At 39.6% G+C, this 25152-nt stretch overlaps 2 protein-coding genes across 2 annotated transcripts; both read left to right on the top strand.

Annotated features, from left to right (window-relative positions):
• The first annotated feature begins 252 nt into the window (after nt 1-252).
• Nucleotides 253-4811, top strand: LOC110370736 (putative odorant receptor 92a). The gene is made up of 10 exons (XM_021326651.3): nt 253-408; nt 496-558; nt 649-705; nt 820-858; nt 1305-1360; nt 1582-3628; nt 3916-4012; nt 4083-4187; nt 4426-4581; nt 4675-4811. Exons 6-10 carry the CDS (start codon nt 2706-2708, stop codon nt 4729-4731), a joined length of 1338 nt encoding a protein of 445 aa, XP_021182326.3. The 5' UTR covers nt 253-408; nt 496-558; nt 649-705; nt 820-858; nt 1305-1360; nt 1582-2705; the 3' UTR covers nt 4732-4811.
• A 1048-nt stretch (nt 4812-5859) lies between these two features.
• On the top strand, nt 5860-24693 carry LOC110370732 (uncharacterized transmembrane protein DDB_G0289901). Its single transcript, XM_064037557.1, has 48 exons — nt 5860-5959; nt 6244-6300; nt 6716-6778; nt 7737-7799; nt 8005-8073; nt 8269-8319; nt 8465-8524; nt 8732-8794; nt 9065-9121; nt 9436-9501; nt 9645-9680; nt 9931-9990; nt 10076-10123; nt 10483-10554; nt 10794-11132; nt 11322-11369; nt 11482-11529; nt 11660-11713; nt 11920-12027; nt 12362-12412; nt 12677-12727; nt 12810-12863; nt 13539-14065; nt 16230-16392; nt 16587-16637; nt 16748-16795; nt 17132-17185; nt 17912-18004; nt 18134-18184; nt 18456-18506; nt 18594-18647; nt 19051-19206; nt 19463-19590; nt 19842-20117; nt 20225-20401; nt 20497-20640; nt 20832-21072; nt 21277-21426; nt 21654-21704; nt 21815-21862; nt 22199-22252; nt 22559-22651; nt 22780-22830; nt 23147-23197; nt 23280-23333; nt 23718-23852; nt 24270-24416; nt 24674-24693. Exons 1-48 carry the CDS (start codon nt 5893-5895, stop codon nt 24691-24693), a joined length of 4653 nt encoding a protein of 1550 aa, XP_063893627.1. The 5' UTR covers nt 5860-5892.
• Nucleotides 24694-25152: the final 459 nt, after the last annotated feature.

Raw genomic sequence — 25152 nt, 5'->3', positions numbered from 1 at the left:
ATTTGGTGACTTCAATTAATAGGATTTTGGTGAATTTATTTGATGACGATTTCGCATTTTTATACGATTTTTTTAATAATATTTTCACTAACATTTTAAAGATTTTGAAGTGACAGCAACTGGTATTTAATAAATAATTTACTCATGTAACATAAATAACTTAGTAGGTACCCATTTCATAAAAAATATATAAATACTATCATATTTCATTATAGTCACGATATTATTGAAATGACGTAGGTAATTATTTTCGTTTCACGATTTCTAGTAAGTACAAAATGTGATATAATTTTAATGGATTTATTTTATCTTTTATAAGCGTACGCCGTTTTCAAGTGGCCAGTTTGTTTTCCATTTTCAAAATGAAAATCAAAAGCATCCTAAGTATATGGATATTCCCAATAGTCTGTAAGTTTTAATTATATTGTTATTTTATGATAAATATCTATCATTTTTTTATTTTTTCTATGTCGTTCGCTCAAATATTTTTTTTAGTGTCAGTAGCATCAGCTGCGGCCATTTTCTTTGGTGGTGATGATACCGAGGGCGCTGGTTTTGGCAAGTTTTACTACAATTTATTTATTAAAAGAATGTTTATTTATACATTACAAGAGCAGCATTTAATCGTTTATTAATATAAAATTTCAGGCTTACCTGGCCTGAGCTTTGCGACGGGTGCATTGAATGGTGCCATGGACATAGCAGGTAAGACAAGTTAGGTACTAGATAAATGTATTATTAGTTCCTAATTTATTTTTTATAACATGTTGATTGTAACGTCTTTTCGTTTCATCAAATATAATAATAAATCTTTTTTAGGTCAAATGATGAATACTGGCACTGGCCTGGCGTCTAAAGGTATGATATCCCCCTAATGCCCTAATCTGGTCTTGAGAGAACACCTACATATTCGGCAAGAATCGCTTTAACTCTGTTCGGCACTGTGACGCACACAAATGTTTCGTCTGGACCATTCGCTCTAGCAAACAGTTACAGCAACAAATTGCGTGCGGACATTTCCGAAATGTTCGCAAAATCACAACCTTTGTGCGCGAAAACTCCCAGTGGAGTCCCGAGACTTTATTGGTAGAATCCCGCAATTACGCATTATAAGAATGTATATCAGCTGAACCTGCTACTCTGTAGAGTTACTAGCCTCTATTTGATCTTGATACGAGAAGCAATTTTATTAATGATAAAATCTTTGTCAATCCAGAATCGCAATAAGTACCTAAACTTTTTAATTTTGCACCAGTTTTTTTTTAACAATTTACTCAAATGAAAATCTTTTGTTTTTGCAATAGTTTTCACCATGGCGACCAGTGTAGTTTAGTCATACAAGTTCTCCAAACAACAGAAGGTGAGTACAAATTACATTGAAAAAATATAGATTTCTCAATTTTCTTAGTTGGGGGACAAAACTAGTTTAACACTATGTAGGTACAAAATAATTAATCCATTAATGTTGTAATTGAATGTTAGATACATTACCAAGAATTTGAGAAAAACCATGTAAAATAGCTAACAGATACCAAACTTTGGTAGATATTTACTTTCGATAATTATTTTTTATGTTTTCAGGAGCCGCTGTTCCAGTTACGCAATATTTATGAAGAAATCTTGCATAAATGTAATAAAAATAAATATTGTAAAACTATATATATCTGGTACAAATATTTATTTCCACTTAGCAATTTGGAATTTCAAATAAATCACTTCTTATTTATTAAATGTTTCTCAGGTAACACTTTTTTCTTTTGATATGTGGCCTTTCCTATTTCCATTGCTAGGTAGGAGAACTACAAATGAGATGAAAAGTATGTTTAAATGCTCATACTATAAAAATACTGTAACAAACAATTGAAAGAATGTCTTATTAGATACTGGGAACTACTACCCACAAAGGGATCAAAACTAGCTATGCCACTCAGGAAGTGTAGCTTTCCAACACTGGTAGTATTGTTTAAATCGGCTCAGTAGTTTTGGAGCCTTTGAGGTAAAAACGAACAATCAAAAAATGTTTCCTATTTATTATACTAGTATAGCACAGATAACATTCCAACACTTAACATTCCCTGGAAATATATGAAGATCTGAAAGTATGAGATGTTCAAAACGAAGGAGATGAATATGCTCCAATACGTTATAAGGCCAGTAACTTGTAAAAGGATGACATACCTGGCAATCGATAGAGACTATGCAAAATAATATAATAAACTAACCGTTTTACATCGGTTTCACCCGGATCCCGTGGGATCTAAGTACTGCCTGTACCCGTATAAAATATAGCCTATGTTTACCGAAGATAATGTAGCTTCACAATAGTGAAATAAATTTTCAAATCGATCAAGTAGTTTTGGAGCTTATTCATGTTAAACAAACAATGAAATCTTTTTTCTGTATACTAATTTTGTAGATAACCTTTTCTACTACCAAAGTAGAGAATGGAAAAAATATAATTACGAAATTACGCCTTTCCATGAAGTCTTTTCGATCGATGCGCATTATGTTCTAGAATCATAAGCCTGTAATAAGCACTGACAAAAACATACTTACATGACTTGTCTTTGATCTAAGGAACAACCAGTTATTTGTCACAAACTTGATTGATTCTTGTGCCTTTTACATGCTACGATTTTACTTAAGACTTGATCTCGTTTAAGGATTCTTACAATGTTGAAATTGAGATCGAATACTATAAATGGATGTTATTGCAACAATGTATTGCTCAATACATTCAATTTATTGATTTAAAGAAATGTAAAATCACACTTCTATCGGGGCAAGCGGTAAGAAAGAACCATTTTCTCACAATGGCTGATAAATCATACGATTCTTTAAAAGAAAATTTTCTGCATGAAATGGATTTCATCAGTAACCTTGGCGTCAAAATGTTCATATATCCTTTTATAGGCAGATCCAAACTTGCCACTTACTGTTACCACATCACATATGGACTCTTATTTTTCACAATGACCCAATTAATTATTACTCTAACCTTAATTTGTATTAATGACATCGACGTTTTCGAGATCATCAATGTGGCTCCAAACATCGGAGTCTGTCTCATGATCCTGATCAAATACGGTAAAATTCATGACAATAAAGTGCTGTATGATCAAATTAACAAAAATTTTCGATTTGACATATGGGAAGCTATTTCGGATACACCAGCACACAAAGAGATTTTACATAATAGTACATGGATGACTAAGATTATATTGAGATTTGAGTTCTATTACACTATTGGCTTGGTTATCGTCATTGATTTGTTTCCAAGACTCATCATGGTTTACCAGAACAATATTTTGGGGAAAGAGAAACAGTATTTATACCCGTTTGATGGTTGGTACCCGTTTGATAAGATTAAATGGTATGACGCTGCATATATCTGGGAAAGCTTCATGACAACAGTTGTAATTTTTGTCTTCGTTTACGTTAATATGCTCCATATGTCTTACACACGATTTATATGTTTGGAATTGAAAATTCTTGGTAGTTCCATGGAAGGACTTATTAGCAATGAAGAAGTTGTTAAAATCAAGAAACGTAAAGATGTCGATAGAATACATTGCAACATTAGACAAAAACTAAAATTTATAATTTGTAAGCATCAATTTTTGGACAGGTGAGAAACAATAGTGTTATTATCAGCATTTACGCCATGTAGTAAATGTAATAAAGTTAACATTTGACTTGCTTTTTCCCAACAAAGTTATGATTAGTCCAGCTGACTGGGACTCAGCAGCAACGCTATTTTACATTTAGCGACTGCCTATTTGACCTTCTTAAAAGAGATACCTGTGCAACCCAATACACATACTCCTGCACCATGATAGAACTGATCGTTAGACTTTCTCGAAACTATCCTATAGTAAAATGAAAATCCAAAATAATCTTTTCTTTTGATTGCAGAATAGTGTCTGATTTAGATGAAGTCCTAGGTGATGGGATGTTTTTGACATACTTATTTGGATCTGTATTCATTTGCTTGACTATATTTACAGCAACGGTAAACTTATTTCTTACATTTTAAATATAAGTAAATAAATAAAGTAACTAATATCCTATTTATTTCCTAGGTTGTGGATGATCTGTACAAATCTATGCGATATTTTTCTTTCTTCTGTTCTTTGCTCGTTGAAGTATTCATACAGTGTATTATAGGACAACTTCTTATTGATCATGTAAGTTATATTAATTTTTGTTTATATTATAAGCTGAATTAAGAGTTTGTTTGGCTTAACGAGCTAATTCCAGGACCTATAATATATCTTTTAGTTTTAGAAGGCCCATTTTGATTTGGCTTGGCAAAAAGTGCTCTTTTCTTCCTTAATTTATTCCACCTTTTTTGTTGATGACTATGTCATGGAAATCTCTTTTTATAATTGTGATCACCCAATATGCCTTCCTATGTGTTTCCAGAGTAATAAACTGGAGAGAGCCATATACTTCGCAGACTGGGTATATGCTGATTCCGATACAAAGAAGATGTTGCTAATATTCTTGATGCGTTCACAAAAACCTTTTGGATTGAGCGCAAAAGGCTACCTGACTATGAATTTAGATACTTTTAGTGGGGTAAGAATTATCATTGGAATCTATGAAAAAAAAAAAACAAATCAACCACTTAGTTTAACTCTAATTAACAAAAACAATGTATTTTATTTACAGGTCTGCAGTTTGTCCTACCAGTTTTTCAATTTACTGCGCACTGCATACTCAGAATAACGATTTACTTATATAAATAAAATATCTGTTGTATATCTTACACCTATATAGCATACCTACACGAAGTAGGTACCTAGCGATCGTGCTAAAGAACTTTGCATTTCTGAAGTTACCCATTTGTTAGAAAAAAAAGTTATTTGACGTGAACATAGATAAGTCGCACCACGCACCATGCTTACATTATAATTACACTTTTACGGTTTAATCCAAATTAAAATACTTATCTATTTAACAAGTTTGTTATATTTACTCGATCAAAGTACCTACACTGTGTAGAGAGGTGTTATTAAAATCATTTAAAGATTCGAATCTGAAATATATACTGTACTTTTTTAATGACTCTATTTTATAAATCCTAGCTTATGTTATTTATTATTTACATTAATATTATAAACAGGAATGTAAGTTTTTGATTGTTTGTCACGCTGTCACGGGAAAATGGCTGATTCTTTCTTTGTAAATTGAACCTACAAATAATACAAAAAGTTAGCAAGTGACGTATACCTATGCCCTTATTCCATTTGCTCCATACTTTGAAGAATACCATTTCTAGAAGGTTCTTACAAAATTAAATACCACAAAACCAAATCAAAGAAAAATGAAAATGTATTTATCAGCAAGATTTTCACATAGAAACATAATATGAATATTTTCAGAAACCTCCACAAAATAACGGCATGCATACGACGACGCAAATGTAGAAAACTGAACAGCCAATGGCTTCGTATATTGAAATCGGCTCTAGTGACGTCATAAAAGCAAGATGTCTACCTTCATATCGAGAGAGTGGATGAAAAATAGGCGTATTGAACGTGTATTGTCTCGCTGCATAGCATTTTCACCCTATATTGAATCTGTTTATTTCTTAAATAAAAGCAAGTAGATAGCTAATGGAAATATTAGTTTATGTATACGCAAATGACTGTTCTACAGTACTAAAACTGACACTAAGTTGATTTTACAGTTTATATAGGTAATTATAATGAATATTATCTATTCTATTATCACATATCTATCACGAACACTATAAAGAAATGTCATAAAACTTTTATTTAATTAGTTCATCACGAATTTGGTGTAATTTTTGTATTTTAATTGATTTGTTTTGGTTTAAATACTGGAGCGTTGGCTCGTATCATCAGTCCAGGCACTCGTTGGAAGATGGGTACCAAACTGTGGGCTTTAGTTCTCTTAGTCACATTGCCTTCGGGCTTATTAGCACAGGATGGTGAGTTCAATTTTTTATTTCTAGATTTTCCTATTTTAACTAACATTTAAAAGTACCTATATTACGTAATATTTTTTCTTTGTTAAAAATTTTGAATAAATAACAAATAATAATTCTGTAAATTGCATGAAATAAAAAAATGTCAAGAAAGTACTTTACGTGGATGTTATTTAGATAGGTACATAAATAAATAAGTACATTCATTGCAATATCAGTTATTATATAAACTTTTATTCGACATCCTGCAACCCCTTAAAAAGAAAATTAACTTAACTTCTTTACAGTAATTTTAGATGATGGAGACGATTCTATAAGTTCTGCTCAAGCCTTAGCCCAATCAGGTAAGAATTTTTTTTGAATACCATACAGACTATAGCTACATTGAATTCCTGATCTCTTTCCGGTCGTGTCGGATTGCCATCCCATCGGGCTATGAGAGTGAAGGAATAGTGAGTGCACCTGTGTCTGCGCAAATGCTTGTGCACTATAAATTATGTCCTGCGCCGTTGGCCAATCTCCTTACATGAGAACAGCCGCCGTTCTCAAATCGGTCGGTCGGTTTAACGACAAAATGTTTGGCGACAACCCACAGCTTTATTTTTATTGTCTTTGGACGCTTATTCAATGTTATAAAGATATAACTTTCGAATTTCAATTTTGTGTTTACAAAATAATATCAACTGCTTCTTTACCAGCAATTAAATCATCTAAGTATAAAATATTAATATACATAATTGTTGTAACTTTTTTTCATAGTTGCTGAGGGAGATGACGATGGCGGCTTAGGACTATCAAACGCCTACGCAAGTTCAATAGCTCGTAAGAACTTTTCATATCTATTAGTCAGAACTCAAAAAAATCTGTTTACATTATTTACTTGCCTACAAAATACTCTGTTGGATTTATTTATTTAAAAAAGATATAATAATATAAACATAAGTTCGAATTATCCAAACTAATGCTGCCTTTCAAAGCCTCTATAAGAAATATCAACCTTATAAACTTCAAAATTAGAATTAGTTTCGTATTAAAAGAAACATATATTTAAAAATATATTTGTCCCTCTCTTATTTATATCTATCCCTTTCATTTCGTGCGTGAGGTAATTGATGTGTCTTTTGTTTCATTAAACGTTTTTTTACTCTTTCCTACATAATCAGTCTATCCCTTTCATTTTATGCGTTTGGAACTTCGATTCAAATTTTGCCAAAAGAAAAAAAATCGCTTCTTGTTTACCAAGGAGTTTAGCAATAAAATGATAATAAAATTGTGTTCGAAATTCAAACAAGCCAGCGCAATGAAAAGAAAAAAATATAAAATGGCGCGAAGATGATTGTGTTTTATTACGTGATTGTGCTTTCTTATTTTGAAATAAATGAATATAAAATAAATTAACTATAATATTATCTAAGTTAATTTTTACGTTTATATTTACTACACGTTTTAAAAGGTGCGTATAATTTGCAAAAGATTAATTTCTATATTCATATAAATAATGCAACCTCAGTTCAACTAGCGGTGCTATAAGTTAGACATGTAGGTATTAACTGGGTCTGTTATTATTAATTGAAAACTTAAGCTTATTCGGGATTCTTTTACTCCATTATTGATGAAAATCCGTCTACCAAATCAGTGTTCTGTTGAATTTTATTTAGTTTTTCTTGGCTATCACTGCACATGTACCTACTTGAATAATATTCATCACTTGAAAATATGTTTTTTGATAATCCGCTGATAGCTTGTTGAGAGTAATTAATCTACTATATTAATGTCACAGAATCTGGCGCGGACGGATATGGTGGGGACAGCGGAGCTCAGTCTCTGGCCAACGCCTATTCTCGTAAGTTTTTTTTTCTATTTTTAATTCGCCAATAAGTCTTAACTAGTCAAAGAAAATGAATAAATACGAAAAGAATAACAGTTTTTCTGTATGCTTGCAACACTGAAGGCTGAGTTACCTTGGATGTGTGAATTAACTGTAAAATAGTATCATGTACGTAAATAGCAAAACTTTTGCCGTCTTTAACACATTATTTTGTTAACAGTGTCGGGTGGCGATGGATACGGCGATGATGGGTACTCACAATCTCAAGCACTGGCAAATGCTTACAGTGGTACGAAATTTTAAAATATATTTTAGGCACTTTTCATTGGAGGACAAGTTCTGTTCAGTTCCGTTCAAGGAGTCTGATAAGGCTGTCTGTCGGACTTTCTGACTTCTGAGTACTTCTGACTAACCTTTGGGTATGACGGCTGGCACATTTAGGTACATGGAATTTTCATTTTGATAATTTGTTTTATAATTGCAGGAGCTGGCGGAGATGGGTCAAATTCAATAGCTTCAGCTAACGCTGCCAGCAGTGAGTCTATAGCTTTATCTTTTTTATTTCTGCCTTCATTAAAATGTAATGATTACAAACGTAATTTCACTTTGTCTTTAGCCAGTTGAAATTAATAATATCAAGGTAATAAATAAATATGACGAATGGTTGTTTGTTGTTATAGGAGCTGGTGGAAAAGGACGAAATGTAGCACAATCTCAAGCCATCGCAAGAGCTGCTAATCGTAAGCATTATCTTTATTTTGTAACTTTAATTAGTTTCGTTTACTCCTTAATATCTCTCCATATAGACTTTTCCCATTGAAAAGTAGCTTGGCCATATAAAATTTATCTATTTCATAGATTCAAGAAATACATTTTGTTTTCTTTAAGTTTGTAAATAAACTTTAACATTATTCTATCAATACAACCAAGTTGACTATGTTTTACAGAAGGTTATGGACAAAGTGGTGCCCAAGCAGGATCATATGCGCTCTCAGGAGGACAAGGCAGAGGTGAGAATTACATACCAAATATTAATTAAAAAGGCGAAGCGCTAAATTATTTAAAATTCAGTATTTCAATCATCTCAATTGAAAGGCCATAAAACCACTCTAAATATTAAGTGAGTCAGTCGATTCATTTCATGAGTTTTCTTGACCGGTATTAACCGTAGTACCCTTTTTGGAAAACCTATTGAAACAAAAAAAAAACATTTCCAAAAATGAATGTAAAATAACAATGATATAAGTAAATAATAAATTAATTGACTTGTGGTCTTACAGGAAGTAGCTATGGACAAAGTTCAGCACAAACAAGAGCGAGTGCAGGAGGCGGCAAAGGTAAGAAATTGCTTCAGCGAAACAATATGGTATAGGTACTATTGTTCAATGGTGTAATTTACTCAACAACTAAGAAATGTATGATTCGCCATTTTATTTGTGAACTACGAAGCATTTTATGATATATTTTGTTGATCAATCTTTTATGTACCCATTACAAATCACAGTGCTAACCTACTTACCTCATACATAAATGATGATTATCGTTCTAACAATATGTTAACATATCTTGTGCTTGATGCATACATAAGTATGTACATTGTAAATATAGGTACCTAATTATAATGTAATTCCTTTATTTTATTTATTTTCAGGCGGTTACGGCCAAAGTACGGCCCAGGCTGGCTCATACGCAGGGTCAGGCTCAGGAGGCAGAAGAGGTAAGAACTTCTATAATACATCAGCAATGACAAAACACTAATACGCGGTACTATAAAAATAAATAATGTAAAAAAGGAAAAAAGTAATTTTTACTTTCTACAAAAAAAGGACTTGTTCGTTTACTTCTCTTTATCGTTTACAGGATTGTACAGAAATCCATTCTGGGGCTTCGGTGAAGGTAAGTCATTTAAATAGTTAAATTAAGATTAACACTGGAGTTTTATTTTTTTATCACTGGTAGTTATTTGAAAACAAAAAAAAATCCTAATGTGACAAGTCCCTTAATTGTTTCCGAATTCAATGTTTCAAAGGTTTTTGTGTCATCCAAGTTGCATACTCGTAAATGCCTACCTATTTGAGTCACTATGTATAATATGACTTCGAAACTTAGAAGTACATAAGGCTTATTACCTTTATGAAACTCACAGGAACATATTTTGGACCACGAGGAAGATTTGGCTCACAACCGTCCCGCTCCATGGCATCAGGTACGATACAGCATATAGATACTATGAGTGTAATGGATTGAAACTTGAGAACTATGAGCGTTTATAATGAAATTCTATATTGTAGCCAACGCTGCAGCTGGTAGCAGAGGTGGCAAGTCCCAATCACAAGCAAGTAAGTGGAAACAAACTTTTAGTTGCAGAAATGTGTAAGAATCATAATGCTTTAGATATAATTAAATACTCGCTTGGAAATTTTAAAACGCTTTGGAATCATATCGAAAGATATCAAAATATTCTGTTTTCAAAATAATAATTTCAAACACAGAAAATAAAAAAAAATTGGTTGTTTGGAAAAACGGTAGTTTACAAGTAGTCTTTAATACCTACTTTTGATGAGTTATCAAAACCTATGATAACAGAATACAATATTTTGACCTAGTAAACAACCGTTTTATAATCGTCCTCAAATAAATCTTATAATGCGTATAAATCACACTACACACATTATGTCTCTAATATATCTAATTGCAGTGGCTAATTCTTATGCGGCAAGTCGAAACCAACCAATACGGCGCAGACCAATAATAATAAGACCCGAACCAGGTAATATATTATTTACATTTAAAAAAAATTGAAAATATAGAACTGAGTTTAGCACGTTTAGTTTCCCATCATTAGGTACTTTGCAATATTTAAATATTTTTCTAAGGACGGATATGATTAATGTAATATCTTTAATGTAATTTTTTACTTATTTTCGTAACAGTCTGAATCACTTGTTTTTTGCCAAAGCCTTATACATATTCGTGCATATAAGTTATTCATGGCTTTTGTCATACTAGATATCGTAACCGATGGCACTGAAGGTAACGATGACAATCAGATGGGATCTCAAGGTAACCAACCTAAACCGAGCCCGTCGCCAAAGAACGCAGGCGGTCAAGGTGGATCCCCAGGAGGACAGGGATCTCAGGGTAGCCAGCCTGAACCGAGCCCGGCACCAAAGAACCCAGGAGGTCAAGGAGGACAGGGATCTCAGGGTAACCAACCTGAACCAAGCCCGGCACCAAAGAACACAGGAGGTCAAGGCGGATCTCAAGGTAGTCAACCAGAATCGAATCAAAACGTTCCAGGGAAGAAAGTAGTGACAACTATTACTACTTCATCTGGATCTACAAGCGGTAAGTACTCGTCGTAGCAAATGTTGTTTTGATGCATCAAATAAAATAGTCAAATTGCGTCACACATTTATATTGAAATATCATTCATTTCATAGTCTACACACATTAAGGTTTAGATCATTATATTAAATGTAGTTGTTTTCCTCATTCCTGATGAAGTAAAAAGTTACATAATTAATTATTTTCCAGTTGCGTCTGGACAAGGAGGGTCAGCTACTTCATCAGGCTCCTCAGAAAGTAAGCAAGCATTTATAGCGTTATCATTGTGTTCTAATTACTTGTGATGTATTCACTCACTCATTACCTCATTTCCTAGTTTTCTTTTTCAAACGTGGCATCCCACTTTCAGATAGCAGTCAAGACGGGAAAAATTCTCAATCGACAACTAAGACATCAGGTACTTAAAAAATCATTGTTTTTAAAGTTTCTCCGATCTTTAAATTTTTTCCTTCGATTTCATCTGTCTAAAATTTCTTCTGTTAATGCTTTTTTTTTATTTTACTCAACGACACTTTTTTATGTCGCAGGCACTTCTTCAGGAAATGCTTCAGGTGCCTCAGCCGCTGGTACATCATCAACAAGTAGGTACCAACTAAAAATTGTGCCACATTTACAGTTGCACCTATTTTCTTAGTTGTAAGTTTAAACTTGCATCTAAAAATCGTGCTATTTTCCAATATCGTTTATAATGTCGTAAGATTTATCAATCTGAATTACCAGAAGACTTTCGCCCTTTAAATCGCTGATTGCTAATTCAGTAGTCCTAAACATCAATTGTTTTTTTCAGCAAACGAATCATCTGAAACCGGACAACCAGGAGGAGATAACACATTGCCCAAAATTCAAGTAGGCAAGACAACTATAATCATAGGCGACTCTTCTGGTTCTCAAAGTGGTAGGTTCTCATTTTACATAAAGAGACGGTTACAGTTCTCAAAAAGGACCATATCACGTTGTAATGGCATCAATCTATCATCACTAACAGGACTATTGCAACCAATAAGCCTGATATAGTGGTGATAGATAGACAGGCAGTACTCCATGATACGGCGCGTATTGTGAAGAGGTTTCTGTCTCTGCGACCCTAATCACCGGTACTTAGACCCTGTACCCGACATCGGTGCCCACCTTTGTTTTAATTTTAATTTTTTTAATCTAATATTTTTTTAAATCGAAATTGTATGTATAAAGATGAATTAACAACATATAATCAATGTCTCATCTTTTAGTTGTGGTGTCTGGACAAGGAGGAACAGCTACTACTTCGGGATCCACAGAAGGTAGGCACACAGTTTTCTACTTCATACCTACTATACAACTGAGGTCTTCACTTGTAATTTACGAATCTGAATAGATAATAGCACTGTTATCTTCAATAGCGTGGGTATGTTTCTACAAAAGAATAACTCGTAAATAAGTATACTGAAACTAAAACGATATAAAGTATCAACAATTAGTTTAAAAATAAACGGGCAAAAAAGCAGAATGACGACAATTTAAAATAACAATGATTCAATAACAACAACAATATTTTCACTCCTTAGCCAACACTAAAGATGGAGGCAAATCTACGAACTTAACATCACAGACCTCAGGTAACAAAACTTCATTTTATGCTTGCTTAATATAATGTATGAAATACGCACTCTACCTCTGACACGAAACTTTAATTTGCAGGCACTTCTTCAGGGAATGCTAAAGCTGGCTCGACCTCTGGGGGTTCAACACAAGGTTTGTTTTTTTTTTTTTTTTTACAAATATTTAACCGACTTTTACGTATTTAAAATAGTTTGTTGGGGTTCATTGTCAGACATAAAATTTTATGTAAGGGTGCTTACATAAAGAAACAGGTTACCGGTACAGACAAACCTGTACGGGTAGGTACCGATCAGTGCAGGTATAATATTTCAATATAATCCTATTGAAACAGAAACAGGTTTACCTGTTTCTTTATAAGTGAGTGAGTGAGTGAATAGGATTGTATTGAAATATTATACCTGCACTGATCGGTACCTACCTGTACAGGTTTGTCTGTACCGGTAACCTGTTTCTTTATGTGAGCACCCTAAATTCTGTCATGGAAGAAAGGTTGATTGTTTCAAGACATTTTGTCACACAAAGCTTCAGCATGATGACTTCACGTTTTAGACGTTTTAATAAAATATCTAGTGTAGACTACTGTCAATATCGAGATAAAATATAGCCTATGTTACACGGAAAGAGTGTAGATTGCCAACAATGAAAGAATTTTTCAAATCAGCTGTATAGTTTCGGAGCCTTCAGTGTACAAACAAGTAAATAAAATGTGTCGTTGTCTAAGAATAAGTATCTGAAAACTGAACAAAATATATCGTAAGAACTGTGTATTTCTTCTCCAATAAACAAATCTTTCCATATTTTCCATAGTCATCAATATAACGGAAACCGGTGAAATAACAACTGGCAATGTACCAAACAAGAATGCAACTCAAGGACAGGGTGGGTCCCCAGGCAGTGAACCAAGCAAGAATGCAACCCAAGGACAGGGTGGGTCCCCAGGCAGTGAACCAAGCAAGAATGCAACTCAAGGACAGGGAGGTTCCCCAGGCAGTGAACCAAGCAAGAATGCAACCCAAGGACAGGGTGGCTCCCCAGGCAGTGAACCAAGCAAGAATGCAACTCAAGGACAGGGAGGTTCCCCAGGCAGTGAACCAAGCAAGAATGCAACCCAAGGACAGGGTGGGTCCCCAGGCAGTGAACCAAGCAAGAATGCAACTCAAGGACAGGGTGGGTCCCCAGGCAGTGAACCAAGCAAGAATGCAACCCAAGGACAGGGTGGGTCCCCAGGCAGTGAACCAAGCAAGAATGCAACTCAAGGACAGGGAGGTTCCCCAGGCAGTGAACCAAGCAAGAATGCAACCCAGGACAGGGTGGCTCCCCAGGCAGTGAACCAAGCAAGAATGCAACCCAAGGACAGGGTGGCTCCCCAGGCAGTGAACCAAGCAAGAATGCAACCCAAGGACAGGGTGGGTCCCCAGGCAGTGAACCAAGCAAGAATGCAACCCAGGACAGGGTGGGTCCCCAGGCAGTGAACCAAGCAAGAATGCAACCCAAGGACAGGGTGGCTCCCCAGGCAGTGAACCAAGCAAGAATGCAACTCAAGGACAGGGTGGCTCCCCAGGCAGTGAACCAAGCAAGAATGCAACCCAAGGACAGGGTGGCTCCCCAGGCAGTGAACCAAGCAAGAATGCAACCCAAGGACAGGGTGGCTCCCCAGGCAGTGAACCAAGCAAGAATGCAACCCAAGGGCAGGGTGGCTCCCCAGGCAGTGAACCAAGCAAGAATGCAACCCAGGACAGGGTGGGTCCCCAGGCAGTGAACCAAGCAAGAATGCAACCCAAGGACAGGGTGGGTCCCCAGGCAGTGAACCAAGCAAGAATGCAACCCAAGGACAGGGTGGGTCCCCAGGCAGTGAACCAGGCAAGAATGCAACTCAAGGACAGGGTGGGTCCCCAGGCAGTGAACCAGGCAAGAATGCAACAAGGACAGGGTGGCTCCCCAGGCAGTGAACCAAGCAAGAATGCAACCCAACAGGGTGGCTCCCCAGGCAGTGAACCAAGCAAGAATGCAACCCAAGGACAGGGTGGCTCCCCAGGCAGTGAACCAAGCAAGAATGCAACTCAAGGACAGGGTGGCTCCCCAGGCAGTGAACCAAGCAAGAATGCAACCCAAGGACAGGGTGGGTCCCCAGGCAGTGAACTAAGCAAGAATGCAACTCAAGGGCAGGGTGGGTCCCCAGGCAGTGAACCAAGCAAGAATGCAACTCAAGGGCAGGGTGGGTCCCCAGGCAGTGAACCAAGCAAGAATGCAACCCAGGACAGGGTGGGTCCCCAGGCAGTGAACCAAGCAAGAATGCAACTCAAGGACAGGGTGGCTCCCCAGGCAGTGAACCAAGCAAGAATGCAACTCAAGGACAGGGTGGCTCCCCAGGCAGTGAACCAAGCAAGAATGCAACCCAAGGACAGGGTGGCTCCCCAGGCAGTGAACCAAGCAAGAATGCAACCCAGGACAGGGTGGCTCCCCAGGCAGTGAACCAAGCAAGAATGCAACCCAAGGACAGGGTGGCTCCCCAGGCAGTGAACCAAGCAAGAATGCAACCCAGGACAGGGTGGCTCCCCAGGCAGTGAACCAAGCAAGAATGCAACCCAAGGACAGGGTGGCTCCCCAGGCAGTGAACCAAGCAAGAATGCAACCCAAGGGCAGGGTGGGTCCCCAGGCAGTGAACCAAGCAAGAATGCAACCCAAGGACAGGGTGGGTCCCCAGGCAGTGAACCAAGCAAGAATGCAACCCAAGGACAGGGTGGGTCCCCAGGCAGTGAACCAAGCAAGAATGCAACTCAAGGACAGGGTGGGTCCCCAGGCAGTGAACCAGGCAAGAATGCAACCCAGGGACAGGGTGGCTCCCCAGGCAGTGAACCAAGCAAGAATGCAACCCAAGGACAGGGTGGCTCCCCAGGCAGTGAACCAAGCAAGAATGCAACCCAAGGACAGGGTGGCTCCCCAGGCAGTGAACCAAGCAAGAATGCAACTCAAGGACAGGGTGGCTCCCCAGGCAGTGAACCAAGCAAGAATGCAACCCAGGACAGGGTGGGTCCCCAGGCAGTGAACTAAGCAAGAATGCAACCCAGGACAGGGTGGGTCCCCAGGCAGTGAACCAAGCAAGAATGCAACTCAAGGGCAGGGTGGGTCCCCAGGCAGTGAACCAAGCAAGAATGCAACCCAAGGACAGGGTGGGTCCCCAGGCAGTGAACCAAGCAAGAATGCAACTCAAGGACAGGGTGGGTCCCAGGCAGTGAACCAAGCAAGAATGCAAGGACAGGGTGGGTCCCAGGCAGTGAACCAAGCAAGAATGCAACTCAAGGACAGGGTGGGTCCCCAGGCAGTGAACCAAGCAAGAATGCAACCCAAGGACAGGGTGGGTCCCCAGGCAGTGAACCAAGCAAGAATGCAACTCAAGGACAGGGTGGGTCCCCAGGCAGTGAACCAAGCAAGAATGCAACCCAAGGACAGGGTGGGTCCCCAGGCAGTGAACCAAGCAAGAATGCAACTCAAGGACAGGGTGGGTCCCCAGGCAGTGAACCAAGCAAGAATGCAACCCAAGGACAGGGTGGATCTCAAGGAGGGCAGGGGGTATCCCAAGGTAGTCAACCAGGATCAAATGAAAATGTCCCAGGGAAGAAAGTAGTGACAACCATTACTACTTCATCTGGATCTACAAGCGGTAAGTACTCCTGGTATCAAATGTTGTTTGAATGCATCAAATAAAATAGTCAAGCTGTGTCAGTTATCTTCGTTAATTTTCTTATCGCTCATTTAATAGTCTACACACATTTAAGGTTTAGATTATATATATTAAATGTTGTGGTTTTCTCATTCCTGATGAAGTAAGAAGTTACATAATTAATTATTTTCTAGTTGTGACGTCTGGACAAGGAGGATCAGCTACTACATCAGGCTCCTCAGAAGGTATGCAAGCATTTGTAGCGTTATACTTTGTTCTTATTTATTGTGATATATTCACTCACTCATACCTTATTTCCTAATTTTAATTTTCAAACGTGGCATCTGACTTTCAGGTAGCAGTCAAGACGGGAAAAATTCACAATCGACAACTAAGACATCAGGTAATTGAATAATATTAATGTTTGTTAAGTTATTCTGACCTTATTCTTCTTCGATGTCACCTGTCTAATTTAATGTTGTTTATAGTTAAGAGAGAAATATGTGAAAAATATATTGAGAACTCACATAGAAGCCCTGTTTCTTATAGATACTATACCACTATACTAAACTAATATAGCTGGATATGCTTGCATCCATTCATAAATAGAACTTAAAAAGGTATCATACTTGACAATGTACTTTATTGCACTCAACTTTTACTGACTCGTTTTTCTTATAAAACATAAATAAAGAGTAAAAGTTTTTTTTTACACAATGACACTTATATCTTGTCGCAGGCACTTCTTCAGGAAATGCTTCAGGTGGCTCGATCGCGGGTACATCAACAACATGTAAGTACCAACTATAACATTTTGCCACGTTTACAGTTTCATCTATTTTCTTAATTGTTAGTTGGCGGTTATTTATTGACAGCTTCCGCCCGCGGCTTCGCCCGCGTAGTGTTCGGTTATATCGCGTTTCCAAGAGAATTCTTCAATAGTCCAGGATAAAAACTATCCTGTGTTCTTTCTCAAGGTCAACTCTATCTCTGTACCAAATTTAATTAAAATCAGTTCAGTGATTTAGATGACTTAGTTTAGTGATTTGTATGTAGGTACTTTCTAAGTATATCTTAGACACCTCAAGAACATCCTTGGCAGTCGTTACGGGTAGTCAGAAGCCAGTAAGTCTGACACCAGTCTAACCAAGGGGTATCGGGTTGCCCGGGTAACTGGGTTGAGGAGGTCAGATAGGCAGTCGCTTCTTGTAAAGCACTGGTACTCAGCTGAATCCGGTTAGACTGGAAGCCGACCCCAACATGATTGGGAAAAGGCTCGGAGGATGATGAGTTCAGTGATTTAGATTTCAAAGCGCAACAGACAGATAGCCAGACATACAGAGTTACTTTCGCATTTATAATGTTAGTAGCGACATGTATATGTAATATCTTCATTATTGAATAAAATACCAAGAGCTTATTGTAAGTTTGAACTTGAATAAGAGAATATTTCATCCGTTCGTAGAGACAAATGTTTACTTGCCAATTCTGTAGTACTTAACATTAATTGTTTTTTCAGCACACGAAACATCTGAAACGGGACAATCAGGAGGAGATAACACTCCGGGCAAGACAGTTATAATCATACGCGACTCTTCTGGTTCTCAAAGTGGTAGGTTCACATTTGACATGATTCCCAAAATTTACATTAGTGAAGTAGGGTATCTATGCTCATTTTATATTACATGAAAAAGTAACACAACTGAATTGAAATCCCATAATCAAATGTCTCATCTTTTAGTTGTGGTGTCCGGACAAGGAGGAACAGCTACTACTTCGGGATCCACAGAAGGTAGGCACACAGTTTTCTACTTTATACCTACTATACAACTGACGACTTCACTTCACTCTTAAAAAAAATTACTATTTAAATAAATAATAGCACTGTTATCTTCAATAGCGTAGGTATTTTTCTACAAAAGGATAACCCGTAAATAAAATACTGAAATTTTAAACAATATATACTATCAACAATTGGTATAAAGATAAACCGAGTAATTGAAAAAAAAACAAAGGCAGCAAAATAACGTTGAAACAATAACTACAATATTATATTTTTTTAGCCAACACTAACGATGGCGGCAAATCTACAAAATTAACATCTCAGACCTCAGGTAATGAAGGTTTATTTTATGCTTGTTTAACATAATGTAGCATACGCACTCGATAGTAAGACAATAACACGAAACTTCAATTTGCAGGCACTTCTTCAGGGAATGCTAAAGCTGGCTCGACCTCTGGGGGTTCAACACAAGGTTTGTTTTTTTACAAATACATACTTAATCGACTTTTATCTATTTAAAACATTTTGTTTGAGAGTTCCTTGTCAAACATAAGATTTCATGAAAATTCTGTCATGGTAGAAAGGCAATCTGATTTTTTCAAGACATTTCGTCACACAAAGCTTCAGTATGTTGACTTCACGTTTTAGACGTTTTAATAAAGTATCTAGTGTAGACTACTGTTATCATCGAGATAAAATATAGCCTACTCGGAAAGAGTTTTTTTTTTCAAATCAGCTCAATAGTTTCGGAACCTTCAGGGTACAACCAAACAAAAAATGTGTCGTTGTGGAAGAATAGACCCTGAACCTGAACAAAATAGTATCGTAAGAACTATTTCTTCTCCACTAAACAAATTTTTCCATATTTTCCATAGTCATCAATATAAGCGAAACCGGAGAAATAACAACTGGCAATGAACAAACTGGAGGAAAGGGTGGCTCTCCAAGCAGTGAACCAAGCAAGAATGCAACCCAAGGACAGGGTGGGTCCCCAGGCAGCGAACCAAGCAAGAACGCAACTCAAGGACAGGGTGGGTCCCCAGGCAGTGAACCAAGCAAGAATGCAACCCAAGGACAGGGTGGCTCCCCAGGCAGTGAACCAAGCAAGAATGCAACCCAAGGACAGGGTGGGTCCCCAGGCAGTGAACCAAGCAAGAATGCAACCCAAGGACAGGGTGGGTCCCCAGGTAGTGAACCAAGCAAGAATGCAACCCAAGGACAGGGTGGCTCCCCAGGCAGTGAACCAAGCAAGAATGAAACTCAAGGACAGGGTGGGTCCCCAGGCAGTGAACCAAGCAAGAATGCAACCCAAGGACAGGGTGGGTCCCCAGGCAGTGATCCAAGCAAGAATGCAACTCAAGGACAAGGTGGGTCCCCAGGCGGTGAACCAAGCAAGAATGCAACCCAAGGACAGGGTGGGTCCCCAGGCAGTGAACCAAGCAAGAATGCAACCCAGGACAGGGTGGGTCCCCAGGCAGTGAACCAAGCAAGAATGCAACCCAAGGACAGGGTGGGTCCCCAGGTAGTCAACCAAGCAAGAATGAAACTCAAGGACAGGGTGGCTCCCCAGGCAGTGAACCAAGCAAGAATGCAACCCAAGGACAGGGTGGCTCCCCAGGCAGTGAACCAAGCAAGAATGCAACACAAGGACAGGGTGGGTCCCCAGGCAGTGAACCAAGCAAGAATGCAACTCAAGGACAAGGTGGGTCCCCAGGCGGTGAACCAAGCAAGAATGCAACCCAAGGACAAGGTGGCACTCCAGGCAGTGAACCAAGCAAGAATGCAACACAAGGACAGGGTGGGTCCCCAGGCAGTGAACCAAGCAAGAATGCAACCCAAGGACAGGGTGGGTCCCCAGGCAGCGAACCAAGCAAGAACGCAACTCAAGGACAGGGTGGGTCCCCAGGCAGTGAACCAAGCAAGAATGCAACCCAAGGACAGGGTGGCTCCCCAGGCAGTGAACCAAGCAAGAATGCAACCCAAGGACAGGGTGGGTCCCCAGGCAGTGAACCAAGCAAGAATGCAACCCAGGACAGGGTGGGTCCCCAGGCAGTGATCCAAGCAAGAATGCAACTCAAGGACAAGGTGGGTTCCCAGGCGGTGAACCAAGCAAGAATGCAACAAGGACAGGGTGGGTCCCCAGGCAGTGAACCAAGCAAGAATGTAACCCAGGACAGGGTGGGTCCCCAGGCAGTGAACCAAGCAAGAATGCAACCCAAGGACAGGGTGGCTCCCCAGGCAGTGAACCAAGCAAGAATGCAACCCAAGGTCAGGGTGGCTCCCCAGGCAGTGAACCAAGCAAGAATGCAACACAAGGACAGGGTGGGTCCCCAGGCAGTGAACCAAGCAAGAATGCAACTCAAGGACAAGGTGGGTCCCCAGGCGGTGAACCAAGCAAGAATGCAACCCAGGACAGGATGGGTCCCCAGGCAGTGAACCAAGCAAGAATGCAACCCAAGGACAGGGTGGGTCCCCAGGCAGTGAACCAAGCAAGAATGTAACCCAAGGACAGGGTGGCTCCCCAGGCAGTGAACCAAGCAAGAATGCAACCCAAGGACAGGGTGGCTCCCCAGGCAGTGAACCAAGCAAGAATGCAACCCAAGGTCAGGGTGGCTCCCCAGGCAGTGAACCAAGCAAGAATGCAACCCAAGGACAGGGTGGGTCCCCAGGCAGCGAACCAAGCAAGAATGCAACCCAAGGACAGGGTGGGTCCCCAGGCAGCGAACCAAGCAAGAACGCAACTCAAGGACAGGGTGGGTCCCCAGGCAGTGAACCAAGCAAGAATGCAACCCAAGGACAGGGTGGGTCCCCAGGCAGTGAACCGAGCAAGAATGTAACCCAAGGACAGGGTGGCTCCCCAGGCAGTGAACCAAGCAAGAATGCAACCCAAGGACAGGGTGGGTCCCCAGGCGGTGAACCAAGCAAGAATGCAACCCAAGGACAAGGTGGGTCCCCAGGCGGTGAACCAAGCAAGAATGCAACCCAAGGACAGGGTGGGTCCCCAGGCGGTGAACCAAGCAAGAATGCAACCCAAGGACAGGGTGGCTCCCCAGGCAGTGAACCAAGCAAGAATCCAACCCAAGGACAGGGTGGGTCCCCAGGTAGTGAACCAAGCAATAATGCAACCCAAGGACAGGGTGGATCTCAAGGAGGGCAGGGGGTATCCCAAGGTAGTCAACCAGGATCAAATGAAAATGTTCCAGGGAAGATAGTAGTGACAACCATTACTACTTCATCTGGATCTACAAGCGGTAAGTAATTCTGGTATCAAATGTTGTTTTGATGCATCAAATAAAATAGTCAAGCTGTGTCAGTTATCTTCGATAATGTTCTTAAGAATTCTACAATTAACATTTATATGGAAATATCGCTCATTTAATAGTCTACACACATTTAAGGTTTAGATTATATATATTAAATGTTGTGGTTTTTTTCATTCCTGATGAAGTAAGAAGTTACATTATTAATTATTTTCTAGTTGTGACGTCTGGACAAGGAGGATCAGCTACTACATCAGGCTCCTCAGAAGGTATGCAAGCATTTGTAGCGTTATACTTTGTTCTTATTTATTGTGATATATTCACTCACTCATACCTTACTTCCTAATTTTAATTTTCAAACGTGGCATCTCACTTTCAGGTAGCAGTCAAGACGGGAAAAATTCACAATCGACAACTAAGACATCAGGTAATTGAATAATATTAATGTTTGTTAAGTTATTCTGACCTTATTCTTCTTCGATGTCACCTGTCTAATTTAATGTTGTTTATAGTTAAGAGAGAAATATGTGAAAAATATATTGAGAACTCACATAGAAGCCCTGTTTCTTATAGATACTATACCACTATACTAAACTAATATAGCTGGATATGCTTGCATCCATTCATAAATAGAACTTAAAAAGGTATCATACTTGACAATGTACTTTATCGCACTCAACTTTTACTGACTCGTTTTTCTTATAAAACATAAATAAAGAGTAAAAGTTTTTTTGTACACAATGACACTTATATTTTGTCGCAGGCACTTCTTCAGGAAATGCTTCAGGTGGCTCGATCACGGGTACATCAACAACATGTAAGTACCAGCTAAAATATTTTGCCACGTTTACAGTTTAACCTATTTTCTTAGTTGTAAGTTGGTGGCTATTTATTGAAAATATGTTTGTTTTTTGCTTAAAATTAATAATATTCCAAGAGTGTTTTTTAAGTTTAAACTTGAATCATACAATGTTATTTTCCAATAAATTAAAAGCAATATATCGTTAATACTCGTAATATCGCAAGATTGATCAATTTGAATTACATACACACTTTCATCCGTTCGTAGGTACAAGTGTTTAATTGCCAATTCTGTAGTCCTTAACATCAATTGTTTTTTCAGCAAACGAAACATCTGAAACGGGACAATCAGGAGGAGATAACACTCCGGGCAAGACAGTTATAACCATACGCGACTCTTCTGGTTCTCAAAGTGGTAGGTTCACATTCGACATGATTTCCAAAATTTACATTGATGAAGCAGGGTATCTATGCTCATTTTATATTACATGAATAAGTAACACAACTGATTTGAAATCCCGTAATCAATGTCTCATCTTTTAGTTGTGGTGTCTGGACAAGGAGGAACAGCTACTACTTCGGGATCCACAGAAGGTAGGCACACAGTTTTCTACTTTATACCTACTATACAACTGAGGACTTCACTTGCAATTTGAGAACGCCGTAAATCTTTAAAAAATGTATTATTTAAATAAATAAATGGCACTGTTATCTTCAATAGCGTACGTATGTTTCTACAAAAGAATAACCCGTTAGCAATAATAAGCATACCCGTAAGAATAAGCATACTGAAATTTAAAACAATATAATATACTATCAACGATTGGTATAAAGATAAACCGAGTAATTGTAAAAAAACAAAGGCAGCAAAATCACGTTGAAACAATAACAACATTATTAAATTTTTTAGCCAACACTAAAGATGGAGGCAAATCTACGAACTTGACATCTCAGACCTCAGGTAACAAAACTTCATTTTATGCTTGCTTAATATAATGTATGAAATAGGCACACTATCTCTGACACGAAACTTTAATTTGCAGGCACTTCTTCAGGAAATGCCAAAGCTGGCTCGACCTCCGGGGGTTCAACACAAGGTTTGTTTTTTTACAAATACTTAATCGACTTTTATCTATTTAAAACATTATGTTTGAGAGTTCCTTGTCAAACATAAGATTTCATGAAAATTCTGTAATGGAAGATTTTTTCAAGACATTTCGTCACACAAAGCTTCAGTATGTTGACTTCACGTTTTAGACGTTTTAATAAAGTGTAGACTACTATCATCATCGAGATAAAATATAGCCTATGTTACTCGGAAAGAGTTTTTTTTTCAAATCAGCTGAATAGTTTCAGAGCCTTCAGGGTACAAACAAACAAAAAATATGTCGTTGTGGAAGAATAGATCCTGATCCTGAAAAAAATAGTATCGTAAGAACTATTTCTTCTCCACTAAACAAATTTTTCCATATTTTCCATAGTCATCAATATAAGCGAAACCGGAGAAATAACAACTGGCAATGAACCAAACAAGAATGCAACTCAAGGACAGGGTGGGTCCCCAGGCAGTGAACCAAGCAAGAATGCAACCCAAGGACAGGGTGGCTCCCCAGGCAGTGAACCAAGCAAGAATGCAACCCAAGGACAGGGTGGCTCCCCAGGCAGTGAACCAAGCAAGAATGCAACTCAAGGACAGGGTGGGTCCCCAGGCAGTGAACCAAGCAAGAATGCAACCCAAGGACAGGGTGGGTCCCCAGGCAGTGAACCAAGCAAGAATGCAACTCAAGGACAGGGTGGGTCCCCAGGCAGTCAACCAGGCAAGAATGCAACTCAAGGACAGGGTGGGTCCCCAGGCAGTCAACCAGGCAAGAATGCAACTCAACAGGGTGGGTCCCCAGGCAGTCAACCAGGCAAGAATGCCACTCAACAGGGTGGCTCCCCAGGCAGCCAACCAGGCAAGAATGCCACTCAGCAGGGTGGCTCCCCAGGCAGCCAACCAGGCAAGAATGCCACTCAGCAGGGTGGGTCCCCAGGCAGCCAACCAGGCAAGAATGCCACTCAGCAGGGTGGCTCCCCAGGCAGCCAACCAGACAAGAATGCCACTCAGCAGGGTGGCTCCCCAGGCAGTCAACCAGGCAAGAATGCCACTCAGCAGGGTGGCTCCCCAGGCAGTCAACCAGGCAAGAATGCCACTCAGCAGGGTGGCTCCCCAGGCAGTCAACCAGGCAAGAATGCCACTCAGCAGGGTGGCTCCCCAGGCAGTCAACCAGGCAAGAATGAAACTCAAGGACAGGGTGGGTCCCCAGGCAGTGAACCAAGCAAGAATGCAACCCAGGGACAGGGTGGGTCCCCAGGCAGTGAACCAGGCAAGAATGCAACCCAAGGACAGGGTGGGTCCCCAGGCAGTGAACCAAGCAAGAATGCAACCCAAGGACAGGGTGGGTCCCCAGGCAGTGAACCAAGCAAGAATGCAACCCAGGACAGGGTGGGTCCCCAGGCAGTCAACCAGGCAAGAATGCAACTCAGGACAGGGTGGGTCCCCAGGCAGTCAACCAGGCAAGAATGCAACTCAACAGGGTGGGTCCCCAGGCAGTCAACCAGGCAAGAATGCCACTCAACAGGGTGGCTCCCCAGGCAGCCAACCAGGCAAGAATGCCACTCAACAGGGTGGCTCCCCAGGCAGCCAACCAGGCAAGAATGCCACTCAGCAGGGTGGGTCCCCAGGCAGCCAACCAGGCAAGAATGCCACTCAGCAGGGTGGGTCCCCAGGCAGCCAACCAGGCAAGAATGCCACTCAGCAGGGTGGCTCCCCAGGCAGTCAACCAGGCAAGAATGCCACTCAGCAGGGTGGCTCCCCAGGCAGTCAACCAGGCAAGAATGCCACTCAGCAGGGTGGCTCCCCAGGCAGTCAACCAG

Source organism: Helicoverpa armigera, chromosome 13 (genome assembly GCF_030705265.1).
Source record: "Helicoverpa armigera isolate CAAS_96S chromosome 13, ASM3070526v1, whole genome shotgun sequence".
Lineage (NCBI taxonomy): Eukaryota > Metazoa > Arthropoda > Insecta > Lepidoptera > Noctuidae > Helicoverpa > Helicoverpa armigera.
The sequence above is the reverse complement of the archived record's forward strand: the minus strand, read 5'-3'. Positions and strand labels throughout refer to the sequence as shown.